Source organism: Condylura cristata, unplaced genomic scaffold (assembly GCF_000260355.1).
Source record: "Condylura cristata isolate star-nosed mole 26May11 unplaced genomic scaffold, ConCri1.0 scaffold00002, whole genome shotgun sequence".
Lineage (NCBI taxonomy): Eukaryota > Metazoa > Chordata > Mammalia > Eulipotyphla > Talpidae > Condylura > Condylura cristata.
The window spans coordinates 2,956,420-2,969,167 of NW_004567103.1; the positions used below are offsets into that span (position 1 = coordinate 2,956,420).

Sequence of the window (12,748 nt, forward strand, 5' to 3'; positions counted from 1 at the left end):
GGCTTGAAAACCCAATTTTAGCTGGTTTTCACACTCATCTGTGGATTTTTCTATTTTTAAAAAGCCTCTGTTAGCAACGCATAACTACTAGCTTCTAATAGTCAAATTAAAAAGACAGATATACAAGTTTTAGAGACATAGAAACATCTATGGGTATTTAAGAGCCTTTTCACTAGGTGCTAAATATTATCAACTGTGGAATCCAATTCCAACCCTCCTTCCAGCTGAAATTAAAGCAACATTCGCATTCACCTTGGGTTTCGAGAGGCAAGGGCTTTTAAAAGCTTTAGAGCCTGGTGACAAAAACTTAATGGCTTTTCTCACACGGTGAGATTCTTGTTCTTTTCTCACCACGCCCAATTAGCTTTTTTTGGATCGAGTTCCTCAGTTTCATTAATTAATCTCTTTGTATGAAAGAGAAACTCTTTTCTAATTCTCCCTCGCTTCCCAAAAGTTAACAAAAAGTTACACCCCTAATGCATACAAGCTCGAGACAAGAGTCCACTCTACTGGCCCCCGCCACTACTTGCTTCTTGGAGACTTTATTAATTCATCAAATCCTCCCGGTGCGAGACGAATCTCTTTCTACAGAGGAGGGAACTGAGGTCTGGGAGGTCAGATACTTCGCAACAATGTCGGGCTCAACCGAGCCCACACCCTCACCCATGGCGGGGGTCAGCCCACTTTGGGACAGCACGTGACGAATTTCTCGCTGCTTCTTTTTCAAATCCAAGGACAGGTCCTCTCAAGGTGACACTGGGAAAGAGTCACACATTTTGAGACAAATCTATAGAACAGAGTATGATTTTCAACATGACCAAAGTGACTCCTTTACAGGGACAGTAACACGCGCTGACACAGAAACCCTGTCCGGGGCTCCGGCAACCGTGACACACATCCTATTTTGGTTCACGCCCTACTTTGGAACTAGCCGTCCATCAATTAGTTTCCCAGGTTTTTTATAAGCTCCTTTTCTTTTGTGAACTAATGTGTTATATTAAGCACTTTTCATAAGTTTTGGCCACTGGCATTCCTCTTTTATGAGGTGCCGATGTAACTGCAGTTGTTGGCTGGAGACATCTCCCGCTCTGTGGTTTGCCTTGTCATTATCTTCATGGTGTCTTGTAGCGAAATGAAATTCTCGAATTTAATAACATGTCACTCTTTTCCATTAAGGTAAATGCCTTTTGGGCCCCACATAAGAAACCCAAGGTCGTGAGGTTTTTCTTCTATGCCATCACCTAGAGCTAATGCTTCTAGGGTAGAAGTGTGTTACTGTTCATGCTTGCGTCTATGAGTCACGTGGGTTGATTTTTATGTACAGTATGAAGGTGGAGTCAAGGCAAAGTTCACTACTTTTCTGTGTGGATATCCAAAACTCCAGCGTGATTTACTGAGTAAGCCATCTTTTCCCCACCACCCTGCAGTGGAGGCTTCGATGAGAACCAGGTGATCCTATGTATATGTTGGTTTGTTTCTGGATCCTCTGTTGTGTTCTCCCCTGACTTCTGAATCACAATTGAATGTTCATTATTTCATTACAAACTAAGATTTCATGTTAATGTTAACCTTTCCATCATTTTGTGCCTTTTTCCATCTCAGCTGTAATCCCCGTGGGCTTCCCATCACCAAATCACCCTGTGCCATCACTATAGTGCAGTGTATATCTCCCCCACACACACACAAACTTTTGATCCCATTCCCCACTCCACCCCCATAAAATGTCTCTGGTATACAGTTGTTCATTATTATTATTATTATTATTGCTTTCTCCCTTGGTCCTTTATGCTCCTGCTATGAGTGAAACCATTTGGCATTTTTTTCTTTTTCTTTCTGGCTTATCTCACTAAGCACGATCCCTTCCAGCTCCATCCATGTTGCTGCAAAAGGCATGAGTTTATCTTTTTGACTGCTGAGTAATATTCCGTTGTGTATATGGACCACATCTTTTTAATCCAGTCATCTACTTTTCGGCATTTGGGTTGATTCCATTTCTTTCCTCTTGTAAATACAGCAGCAACAAACACGGGGGTGCAGGTGTCTTTTTGAATCAGTGTTTGTGTGTCTTTTGGATAGATCCCCTAGGTGGGATTGCTGGATCCTATGGAAGCTCCATTTATAGCAGTTTGAGAAATCGCCAAACAGTTTTCCATAGTTAACCTTTCCATTTTTATTGAAATAATTTTCACTGAGCAGGTACTTTTGTCTGGCAAAGCTCCCTACGTGCCAGGATGGTCTCATTTCATCTTCCCAGCAATTGAAAATTAGCTAGCGTTATCCCCATTTTATAGATTGGGAAGCATGAAGCATGGAGAGGCTAGCTCTTTCCTTGGGAGACAGATGACACCTCTTCTCATTTTGTTGTCACACAACCTACATTTGTGGAAAAGCACGGGGATGTGTAACTTCAGACAGCTGTTGCTAATACCTTTCAAGCTAGTGATTTTGCACAAGAGGCATTCACGGAGCTTTACTCTTTTATTCGAATGTTTTGTGACAGGAAGACACTTGTGAAACTGCATAGTCCAAGCATCCATCTTAGAGCCGAGCAAAGAGCATTTCAGAGAAATCACCGACGTGCCCTCACATGCTGCAGTGGTGGCCAAGGTGAGACAAGAGCCAGGTCCCTGCTCCCCTTCCAGTGCTCCTTCTGGGACACCACAGCCACCTCTCATCATGCAGAGTGTGCTGGAACCCTGAGACTCCTTAACTGGCTTCCAGGTTTACCTTGGTGCCAGAGACTTGAAGATGCCTAAATGGTGGGTGCCAGATTATCTTGGCTTTAATGAGCAAGGAAACTGGAACCAATCAGCAGAGCTGGAAGCAGATGAACAGGCCACCGTCCAAATATGGTTTAACAAGGTGCACTGAGACATCCATGAAAAAGGAGAATTTCCAAAGCCCAGACCCCACAGAAATCAGGCTAGCGAGATTTGAATGGAACATAGGAATAAGACTGGGAGGTGAGGGGGGGTGGAGCTGTCTCTCCACTTAATCTTTCCACTTAGATTCTGTCCTCAAAACAGGAACTCACTGGCAAGCATCCCAGAAGCCCACCTCCATGCCAGAGGCCTCGCATGGCTATTCAGTAACTTGGATTTTTTGAGTCAAGGTACAATTCAGTAAAACATGATGAGACAAGAGGACAGTTATAATGGTTCGCTCACCAGTGCCCCAGAGCCGTGAAGACGTGCACTTACGAGCTGCCCATGCGACAGCGTTTTCCATCTCTCTTCCCAGGTCCACAACCAAGCACCATACTACGAAACAAGGTTTGTCTGAAATCCAGAGATTTGCCTGAGGTCAGACTGCCCTGACAGGAGCCTGCAGGAGACGCCGGGCTCCGAACCCAGGCTTGTCTGTGCAGAGGCCGGGCGAGCGCAGCACTAACAACAGTGGCACCATGAAGGTGTCGGGGATGAACGCCAGGGAGCGCTTCGAGGAGAAAACTGGCCCGGAGCGGGCTTTTTCTTTTCTAAATGAAATACACGGACCATTTATCAGGGGTCCCCTTTTCAGAGCAAAAGAAGCAGATTTTAAACACTGGTTTTGGTTAAATTACGTGCCACACGTACAGTACATGTCACACGTAAACACATACATGTTTAAGTCGCATGTGGCTTGTGTTTCAATGCTAGTATTTTAGCTTTCCTAATTACATTTGGAGCTGCCTCTTCCAGTGTCGTGTTTAGGAAGTCCTTCCCTCTGAATCATGGTACTTCAGGGTCTAGATCTCCCTGGGTGAACCAGGGAGAAGCACCATCAACAGGCTAAGAGAACATGGGTGAGGCTGGCGGGTTAAGGGGAGGCATGCTGTCTGAGATGAACTTGAACTCTGAAAGGCTACACAGCAGGATCCTTGCAAGACAACAGCTGGGAAGCTGAGCAAGACACCTGGACTGAGAGGAATGGCTAACCGGAAGAGCCAACAGCACTCAGAAGGCATGTGCCAGGCTGCCACCCAAGGGCCTCAGGGGAATACCAGGGGTGTAGAGGATGAACCTCTATACACTTTATCTGTCCCCTTGACCCCCACCCCTAACCCCCCGAGCAGGGCTGGTCAGGGAGGAAGCAAAAGGCTGCCATGTTCTCTCTGCAGTACTTGGAGTAAGATTCTGACTGCAAAGCCCATTTCCCCACCCGATCACCTCTACAAGAGTCAGGGGTCTGTCTGTCTGTCTCTTGTCAAAGAAGGGTCTGAGTGTGTTTAGCTGAAGGTGGGATCCAGCCAGAGGGGACTGCCAGGCAAGGTAAGAAGCTCAAGGTAGGAGCAGTGAGGTGCACAGTAGGCCCAAGGCCTCTTTCCAGAAACCTCTTAGGTCCAGGCTTCTGGGGGGGTGGTTGATGGAAGGTGTCAGGGGGATGATCACATTTTGGGGGGTCAGATCAGACAGGCCAGGATCTGGGAACAGTGGGGAGCAAGGAACTACTTGATACCTGGTAACTCTGTTCGGATTCCTGTTTAACAGTGATAATTTCGTTTCTGTTTTGCTTTAGATAATAACAAAAGGATCATAGAGACCAAGGTGGTAATAAGGTTTGTCAGCTCCTGAAGTCTGGAAGGAGGAGAACGGACTGGAAAAGAGGAAGTGGGTGTCCAAGGGAAGGACATGCATGTGGCTCAGCTCTCTGGAATCCTTCCTCCACCGCAAACCTTAGGGAATCTGTGGTTCTTTTATTAGAGAAGGCAGCTTTTTCTTTTTGATGGTCCCTTGGCAGTAAAGACTTTTAAACAACCCTTGGCTCTCAGCTGTGTGGCCTGTAGGTCAGCATGGAAAACATTTCAAAGAGTTAGGTTGCTCCTGGATGGTGTGAGAGAATTAGGGAGAAACGCTAAGTGCTAGAGAAGAGGGTGTTTGGTATTCTGTGTGGAGGGGCATGGAGAGGCAAGTTCAGCATAGAGGAAGTACTGCAGCTGTTGCTTGCAGATTTTGATTATAGTTTAATTATGATTGTTATGATTTCTTTGATCGCTTAAAAGTACACTGATAAATTTACAAATATATGAGAATTTTTCCGGATCTCTGATTAACAACGGTACTTTACAGAATTTTTAAGTTGCACAGAACTCACATATGACAATAGTAGCACCAAATTGTGAGGGAAAATGGAAAGCTGAAAAAATACCAAATTCAAAAGAAGGCAGAAAAAAATAAAGAACAGATGGCATAAATAGAAAAACACCAAGACAACAGGCCTATATCTATAAGCTGAAATTAAATTAAATGTAAATGATCTAAAATTCTGAAGTAACTAGCAGAGACAGATTGGGTACAAAAGAGATCTATAAGAAACTTTACATTTACTATAAAGATACAGATGAAAATCAAAAGGACAGGTCACAACTGAATATTACATGACCCCTGACCATAACTTCCCCATAAAGTACAATTCACAAATATATATACAAACTCCAGCTGTAACTGTAGCTTTCTCCTTTCAGTTCCATCAGTTTTTACTTCATTTACTTTGCATTCTGATTCTGCTGATCCTACTGATCCTATTGTCTCATCCTGTCTTTCTGCCTGGCTTTTAAATTAATGTCTGTAGGTGTTGGGTCTCCTTTATTTATCCCGCTGAAGTTCTATGTGTTTCTTGATGACAAAGAGTTATATTCCACAGGTTCTTAAATGTTCTTATAGTGATCATTTTCCCTTCCCCTCTTTCTATTACTTCCTTCTGGAGTTCTGAAATCTGAAAGTCCTCAGTCTGTCCTCCAGCTTTTCTAACTACTCTTTTCATCAATTCTTGATATCTCTTTCATCAATTCTTGTTATCACTTTGTGCCACAAACTTTTTCAGATCATCTCCCAATTCTCTACTTGTTAAATATAAGGTGTTTAACCCAAAGTGTGGAGTTTTAAGTTTTACTTATTGTAATTTTTCATTTCTAGCTATTAGTTCTTTTTCAAATCTCTTAGTCATCTGTGAGGCTTTTATTCCCCATTCACCCTTTCAATTCACTCTTGAGTTTCTTTAAACATATTAAAAGACTTTTTTTTACAGTCAGTAACATTAACACCCAGAAGACTCTGTGGATGTGACTCTAACATTTGCTTTTTCTGCTGACTTTATCTCTTGCACACTCCTGACTTCTTGTACATTTACATTTATAAGTTTACCAGAACTTTAGTTTTGGCAAATCTTTAAGACTTTGGTTGAGGGTTAATTCTTCCAGAAAGGATATGCTTATGGTTCTGCCAGGCCTCTGGAAACATTATTCACCTGGTATGACTTTACAATAAGGACATGGCTTGGAGTTTTGTGGGCATGCAGGTACTGTTAAACTCAGGCACTGAGCATGCCGGGCAGCAGACATCAAAGGTGCCATCAGCGTGGCTCTCAGGCATGTGGACCCTCCTTTGGTTACCGAGTCTCATTCTATTCCTGTCTTCTAAGGACTTGCCAAACTGTCCTGCCAGCTCAATCATCTATGTTTAATATATACATTTTAAAGAGTCTCATTGAAGAAGGAATTTTCAGGATATTCACTCTATAATATTTCTGGATATGCAATATACTGTGTATATACACATTTGTGCATTTTTCTGGGGAGAGATTCTGCAGCTGTCATGAGATTCTCAAAGTGGTCTGTGACCCCCATGAATCTGAAATCACCACCATTACACTTGGCCTCAACACTATGCAAACTAAAATAGCAGCTCTTGTCTGACATCTTACAGATCTCCAGACATGAGGAGGTTCTGCAGATAACCATTTCAAGCTGATCTTCATTCTCTGGATTTCTAAGTTCTGGTGCGAACATTATCTGCACATACCAACCTAACCTCCAAACATTCCTAACTGAGGGAAATCAAATTGAAATTTCAGTGTTTCAACACATCATTTAGTTAAGACCTTTGTGTTCCCAGAGGAATCTTGGATTTTTGTGATACCAGCTTTCAATTTCCCCAGCCTGACGGAAGCACACTACCACTGCACTTGTGCATGGTTGTTTAAAGGCTTTCATCACCAACAAGCTTGTCTGCCAGTATGGTTAAAGGAAAAAAATTCCTGGCATTTGTCTCACAAACTGTTTTGCTATCACATTAACTGCACTCAGGAAGTTGATTTTATCAGAAAATTAGCACTCATTGAATTTAGAAATGGCAAAGATACAGACCGGGAGGGAAGTGGAGAGGAATCAGATCGCGAAACAAGCTGCTGTGAGGCTGTGGGCCTGGAGCAGAAAGCCGCGCAGGAGGCAGTGGGCAGGGGCGAGCCGGAGGCTCAGGCCAAGAGAACCATGCGCGCAAGCAGTGGCTCTGAAACGTCCTCAGGGCCGTGGACACATGAAGATGCAGAGACTTGATCGTGAGGTGGAAAGGGCCAACCGACTCCAAAGAAACAGACTCGTCTCAGAAGAGAGCCGGCGCAGACGCAAAGTCGGCGAGGAGACCAGCAAGGCGCTGGGGCTGAGGCACCGAGGGATTAAAAAGGCCACGGAAGGCCGGGGAGGGGCAAAACCTTGCCAGAACACGGCAGGGGACAGCCAGCCTGGCCTGAGGCTGTCTCTTGGAGGGGGCCATGCACGCCGCCCAGGGCACAGAGCTGGCCCAGAAACGCTGCCCTGCTCTGCCCTCAGGAACGCAGCAAAGGGGAACGAAATGATGTGATGTTGACTGCTGTGGGAGAGACATGAACAAAGTATGCTGACACGGTGCGACCAGATCTATTCTGCCAGCAACAAGGAAAGACCTGCTGGACTCTTATCTTGCCCTGAGCAGGACTTCATCCTGGCGGGCGCAGCAGGAGGTGAGCCAGGCAGCCTCCCCGAGGGCAAAGGGCGGCAGGGCAGGGCAGGCAGGAGAGGGCACTGGAGTCACGGGGCCCAGGAAGCCCGCAGGCAGAAAAGTGATACTGGCCCTGGCGTGGACACACAGGAGATGGACCTGGGCAGCACCATGCTTAAGCTCCTCTTCCTTCCCAACACAGCCAGAGACGTCATCTCAGCTCTCTGCTCCTTAAAACCGCCGCCACCGTCTTCTCTCACGGGGGCTGTCTCTCCGGCCCTGCCTCCTCACCGCCTCCCAAAGGGGTCAGTAGAGCCAGAAATAGAATCGAAGGGGGCTACCGGGCTCCTGGCTCTTGCTCCTGTGCCCTCACCAGCTCGGGGACAGGGCACCCTGGTCCAGCCTCCTCGGGAAGGGAAAGCCAGGCGGCAGGGGGCAGAAGGCTGGCGCCCCTGGAGCAGAGCGGGTCACCCCCACTCCAGAGTCGCTCCTGCTCCCCGGGGCGCGTCTCTTCTCCTGGGCAGAGGGCAGGGCCTCTGGCGGTCCCCAGGGGTAAGCACCGGCCGAGCGAGGGGTGGGCTCCTTGGGTGGGAATTCCATGGCTCACAGCTGAAAGCAGCAGGAGAACGGGACCAACCAGGGATGAGACAGAGGCGCCCAGCCCGGGCGGGCGTGCCAGCAGGGCTTCTGCGACGGTGGGGGCAAGGTGTGAATTCCGATTTCCAGAAAACCTCAAGGACGGATGGATTTGTTTGTTTATTCTTACTCATTCATCCATTCTCACTTCCCCCGGTGGTTTTTAGTGTATTCACAAAGTTGTGCAACTAGCAACTATCTGATTCCAGAAAACTTCCACTGTGCCAAAAAGAAACCCCAAGCCCGTTAGTAGTCACTCCCCGGCCCTCCTCCAGCCCAGCCCTCCACGTCTAAGGCCGAGCTACGATAAGCCGCCGTGGTCAATGGCAGAGCGCTCACCGGACGACAGACACAGAGCGCAAGGGCAGCAGACGCTAGAACAGTGCACGGCGATGCCCGGAGGATCGGCCGGGAGCCTGAGGCAACCAAAAGCTGAATAAAGGTCCTGACCCATTTGGCTGGCAGCTTCCTCAGCCTAGAGCGAGCAATACTGTCGGCCGAACGGAACAGAGCGTTGCTCTGGACTCCGCTCTGCCCAGTAAGGATCGACCGGCTGGGGCAGTCACTGTGCCCTGACAGGCTGGGCCCTCCCGAGGCCCCCCAAAGGCAGTAGTAACCCCAGGCCTAGGAAAGGCCCGTGTTTCACGCTACAGGACGCGCAAGAGCCCAGAGGCCGCCGAGCTGAGCCGCGGCTCAGAGGTGACGAGGCCCTGGAGGGTGGCGGGCGCGTGAGGGGAGCCTGGCTCTGCAGGAAGCAGGCGCAGAGGCGGGGTCGGGGGTGGGCACCGAGGGGGCCGCAGCAGTTCAGCCACCTGGGGAAGGGTTCCTGACAGCCCTCGGTCTCCAGGCAGAGCGGGCGGCCGCAAGGTCGAGGCTGCAGCTAAGGCGCAGTCTGGACAGTCAGTAAGCGGGTGCCAGCCACGTGACAGCGGGCGCCCGCACTCAGCGGCCAGGGCAGGGGCAGTGCGGCGCCAGGGCTCGGGGACGGCACGTGAATGCTGAAGCGTGTGCCTTACCGCCTAGATTCTGGGGTGTCACTGCGGCACCCCTCTTACTCATTTATTAAGTATTTTCTTGAGCAGAAGTGAGAGGTGGCAAATCCAAGCCAGCAGGCGGGTGGTGCGGCTGGGAATGTGCCAGGGTGACCCCAGCCTGCCGGAGGGGAGGGCGGCCTGGCTCGGTGACCCCAGGATGCCGGAGGGGAGGGCGGCCTGGCTCGGTGACCCCAGGCCGCCGGAGGGGAGGGCGGCCTGGCTCGGTGATGGCAGAGTCCTTTCCAAAGCTGAGGCTCCCGGAGGGGTGAGGGCACCCCCTCTTCCAACCGAATCACCAGCTGCTGGAGAACAGGTGCCACCGGGCTCCGTAGAACTGACCTGCAGGCGCGAAGCCTCGCTGCCGGAGGTTCCGCCACTGAACCGTCTGGCTACTCCTGAACTCGGGGGAGAGAGACAGCCTGGGAGGGCTGCTGCGCAGAACAGTCCCGACACCTCCTGCCACCAGGGGAAAGTCTGACCTTCTCATTTTCTTAAAATAAAAGTGGTTGTAGTGACGTGATTATGCTCGGAAAACAGTGTTGGCTTTCTGAAACGCTGAACATTTTTCCCTCTAAGCAAGAACTGACACGAACTGGTAACGAACAGAACCTGAGCTCCGCCAGCCTCACCCCCGGCCAGACTGGAGCCGGCTTGCGCTTTCGTCTCCCTGGATGAATGACCTTGGCCGGCACCGCTGTCACAAGGGCCAACTGTTGAGGTGCCACCATGAAGGCGTGCCCGGGCTTGCTCCCGACGCCTCTCCTGCTGCCCGCCCCGGGCCCGGCTGCGGACTCTGGAATAAGCAGGCGGAAGGTCTCTGATCACCTGGTGCTGTGAGCACCCGGGCAGTCGTGAGTTCCGGCACCTCGTAATCTTCTTTATTACTTTTTTCTTTTTTCATTATAAAACTATTATTACCACAGCAGACAAATTTGGAAACCAGAAAAGAGACCCCATCTTTCTAATAAATTTGCTGCTTCGTTTTGGGGTGGGGGCAACCTTTCTTCAGGCCGCTCCTGACCGTCTGATGGACAGCCCACTCTCAGCTGATTTGAGCCCCTTCTCCGAAAAGGGCTTGAGCAGCTTCAGTAAACACACTTCATCAGACAGAGGCTGGGTCCACGCGGTCTCCCACGCCGGGCCTGCCTCCTGCCTCCCCAGGCTCCGGCTTGAAGGCTCCAGCTTCTCGTCCCCAGGTGAAAGCTTCCACCCCGACCTGGGCCTGGCAGCCCCGACGCCTGTTCCATGGACTCCTCCTCTCTTCCTCTCCGCCCTTTCCTGGTCTCTGGCGACCCCACCCCCGCCGACACGGCGCCCCCGGGTCCCAACGCCCCGCGCCAACACAGGCGTCCCTGCCCTCCCTCTCCTTCCGTGGCACCGCTAAATTGTCTTCCTCATTCAGACAAGCTCTCAGAACAGTGTGTTGAAAACAACTGGTGTCATAGAGCATTTGGGGGTTAAAAATCACTCACATGGGCCCCTTCCAGGTGGCGCAACAGGCCAGGATGCAGCCCTGCAAGCTAACAGCAGCCACTTGAGCGCGAGTTTGATTCCCGCCCCGGAGGTGACCACATGGCGCGGCAGACCTCTCCTGTCCACTCGCTGCTCCCCTCAGCAGTGTGCTTTTCCATCTGCTGTTCTGCTCCCCACTCTGTCTCTGGTGAAGCCTCACTTCCCTGCACCTCTGGCCTGTACCCCATTCTGTATGAATAAATAAATCTTACCCCCAAAAAAATCACTCACGTGAGCAGTCACCCATCCATCTACCTTTCCCGCCCTTCCTCTTGCCACTCCCCCTCCTCCCATCCCAGACTCCACTCTTCTGCCAGAAACTCAGGGTGTGGCATGGGTGCCTGGCGCCCCGAAGGGGGACACCCATCCGCACCAGCAGAGATGGAGAAACGGGTGTTAGGACTTAGGGTTCTGCCATTAACAAATATCAAATGGACAAAGTTGGTAAGGTGACTGTTTTCCAGCAGCAGATACAAACTGGGCCGGACAGGAGCCCGGGAGAAGGGGAACATGGCAAGGGGCACTTGGCACTGGTGCCCAGGGGAGTGGGACTCACAGAGGGCGGTGGCCAGGCCTGGGCACGCAGCAGGGTGGCTCGGAATAGAAGGCACCGGTGCAGTGCTGCTTTAGAAGTGGCATGCTCAAAGCTGGGGTTTTAAAAATAGGTAATTCCACTGAAATTTCCATGGAACTTTCCAGGGACCTCGCCCACCGTTTTAAGGGTGACTCACTTGCACACGGAAGCTGGGAGCCCAGCGTGGGAGACTACGCATGGGCCGTGTTCGAAAAGGCCAGGCCGCTGGGCCCCACAGCCTGCAGCAGACCGAAACGCCAGGCGGACACCCTGTGGGGCCAGGCGCAAAGGCAGACCATCTGGGAGAGCCACTGGGGCAAAGCAGCCCTGGACGCCTCCCTCCAGGACAGGAGGCAAGCGGGGAGCTGAGAGCAGCGCCCCTGGGGTGGGGGTGGGGAAAGGACTGCAGGATCTCGCTCACTCCTCCCCTCCACCTTACTGGCCCCAGCCCACTCTGCCCTGCTCAGCTCCACCCCTACTCAATGTTTACAGACCCAGAAGAGTGCTCTCTGCATGTGCTAGACAGAAGACAACCTCCGGGAGCAGGCCCTCCGCCCCTGCTCAGCCCTGAGGGGCGCGCTCAGGAAAGGTGTGCTGCGGGCCACTGCCGAGCGCACCCAGAATCACTCCAATCTTTTATGTTCTGGTCAACAGCCCAGTGCCCACCCTGACAGCCACACAGGGGCCAGCTTCCTTCCCCACCTATACCCCCGCTGGCACTTCTGAAGGACACGGCCTGGATTCTGTTCTCCTCCTCCTCTACCCACCAAAGGCTGTGGGCCGCAGGCCACGGCGGGGCGGGCTCAGAGGCCAAGGGCAAGAGCAGGAGCACCGTGAATGCAGCCCTGCACATCACACCGTGGGCAGTACTGGGGGCCAGGCCGACCCCAGGGTGTGCAGGCTGCCCGCCCCCAGACCACATAGAAATTTCCATCCTACCATCAGCGAGCGGCTTGCAGGAGAGGGCGTCATCGAGGTCCCGGGCAGTTGAAGGGTCAATGGTGAAAATACAGTCTTTCCTAGGAAAGATTGAAGACATAATTAGAAATGCCCTGAATCTGAGCTCTGTCCCCCTTGAGGACGTCCGGGGTCTTCAGTAAGACGTGAGGCGAGGTGGACAAGCGGGGGCGATGGAAAGCGCCACACGAGTAGCTCTCTTCCTCCTGAGCTGGCGCCGTTGCTCCTTGAGCGGGGTGGAACAGGTGTGGGCAGCTCCCAAGAAGGAGGCTTCCCCAGAAAGTCATCGACAAGAGGGAGGA

The 12,748-nt window shown here is 51.0% G+C and overlaps 1 protein-coding gene across 2 annotated transcripts in view; it reads right to left on the reverse strand.

Moving 5' to 3' along the window:
* The window catches only part of DIS3L2 (DIS3 like 3'-5' exoribonuclease 2), a 254,468-nt gene that overhangs the window by 85,709 nt on the left and 156,011 nt on the right, over positions 1-12,748 (reverse strand). For both annotated transcript variants that reach the window (XR_001145689.1, XM_012728140.1), the window contains exon 10: positions 12,429-12,508. Coding sequence is in view for 1 of the 2 variants with exons in the window: in XM_012728140.1 (XP_012583594.1) it covers positions 12,429-12,508 (80 nt within the window). In the remaining variant the exon portion in view is untranslated. The remainder of the gene's footprint in view (positions 1-12,428; positions 12,509-12,748) is intronic.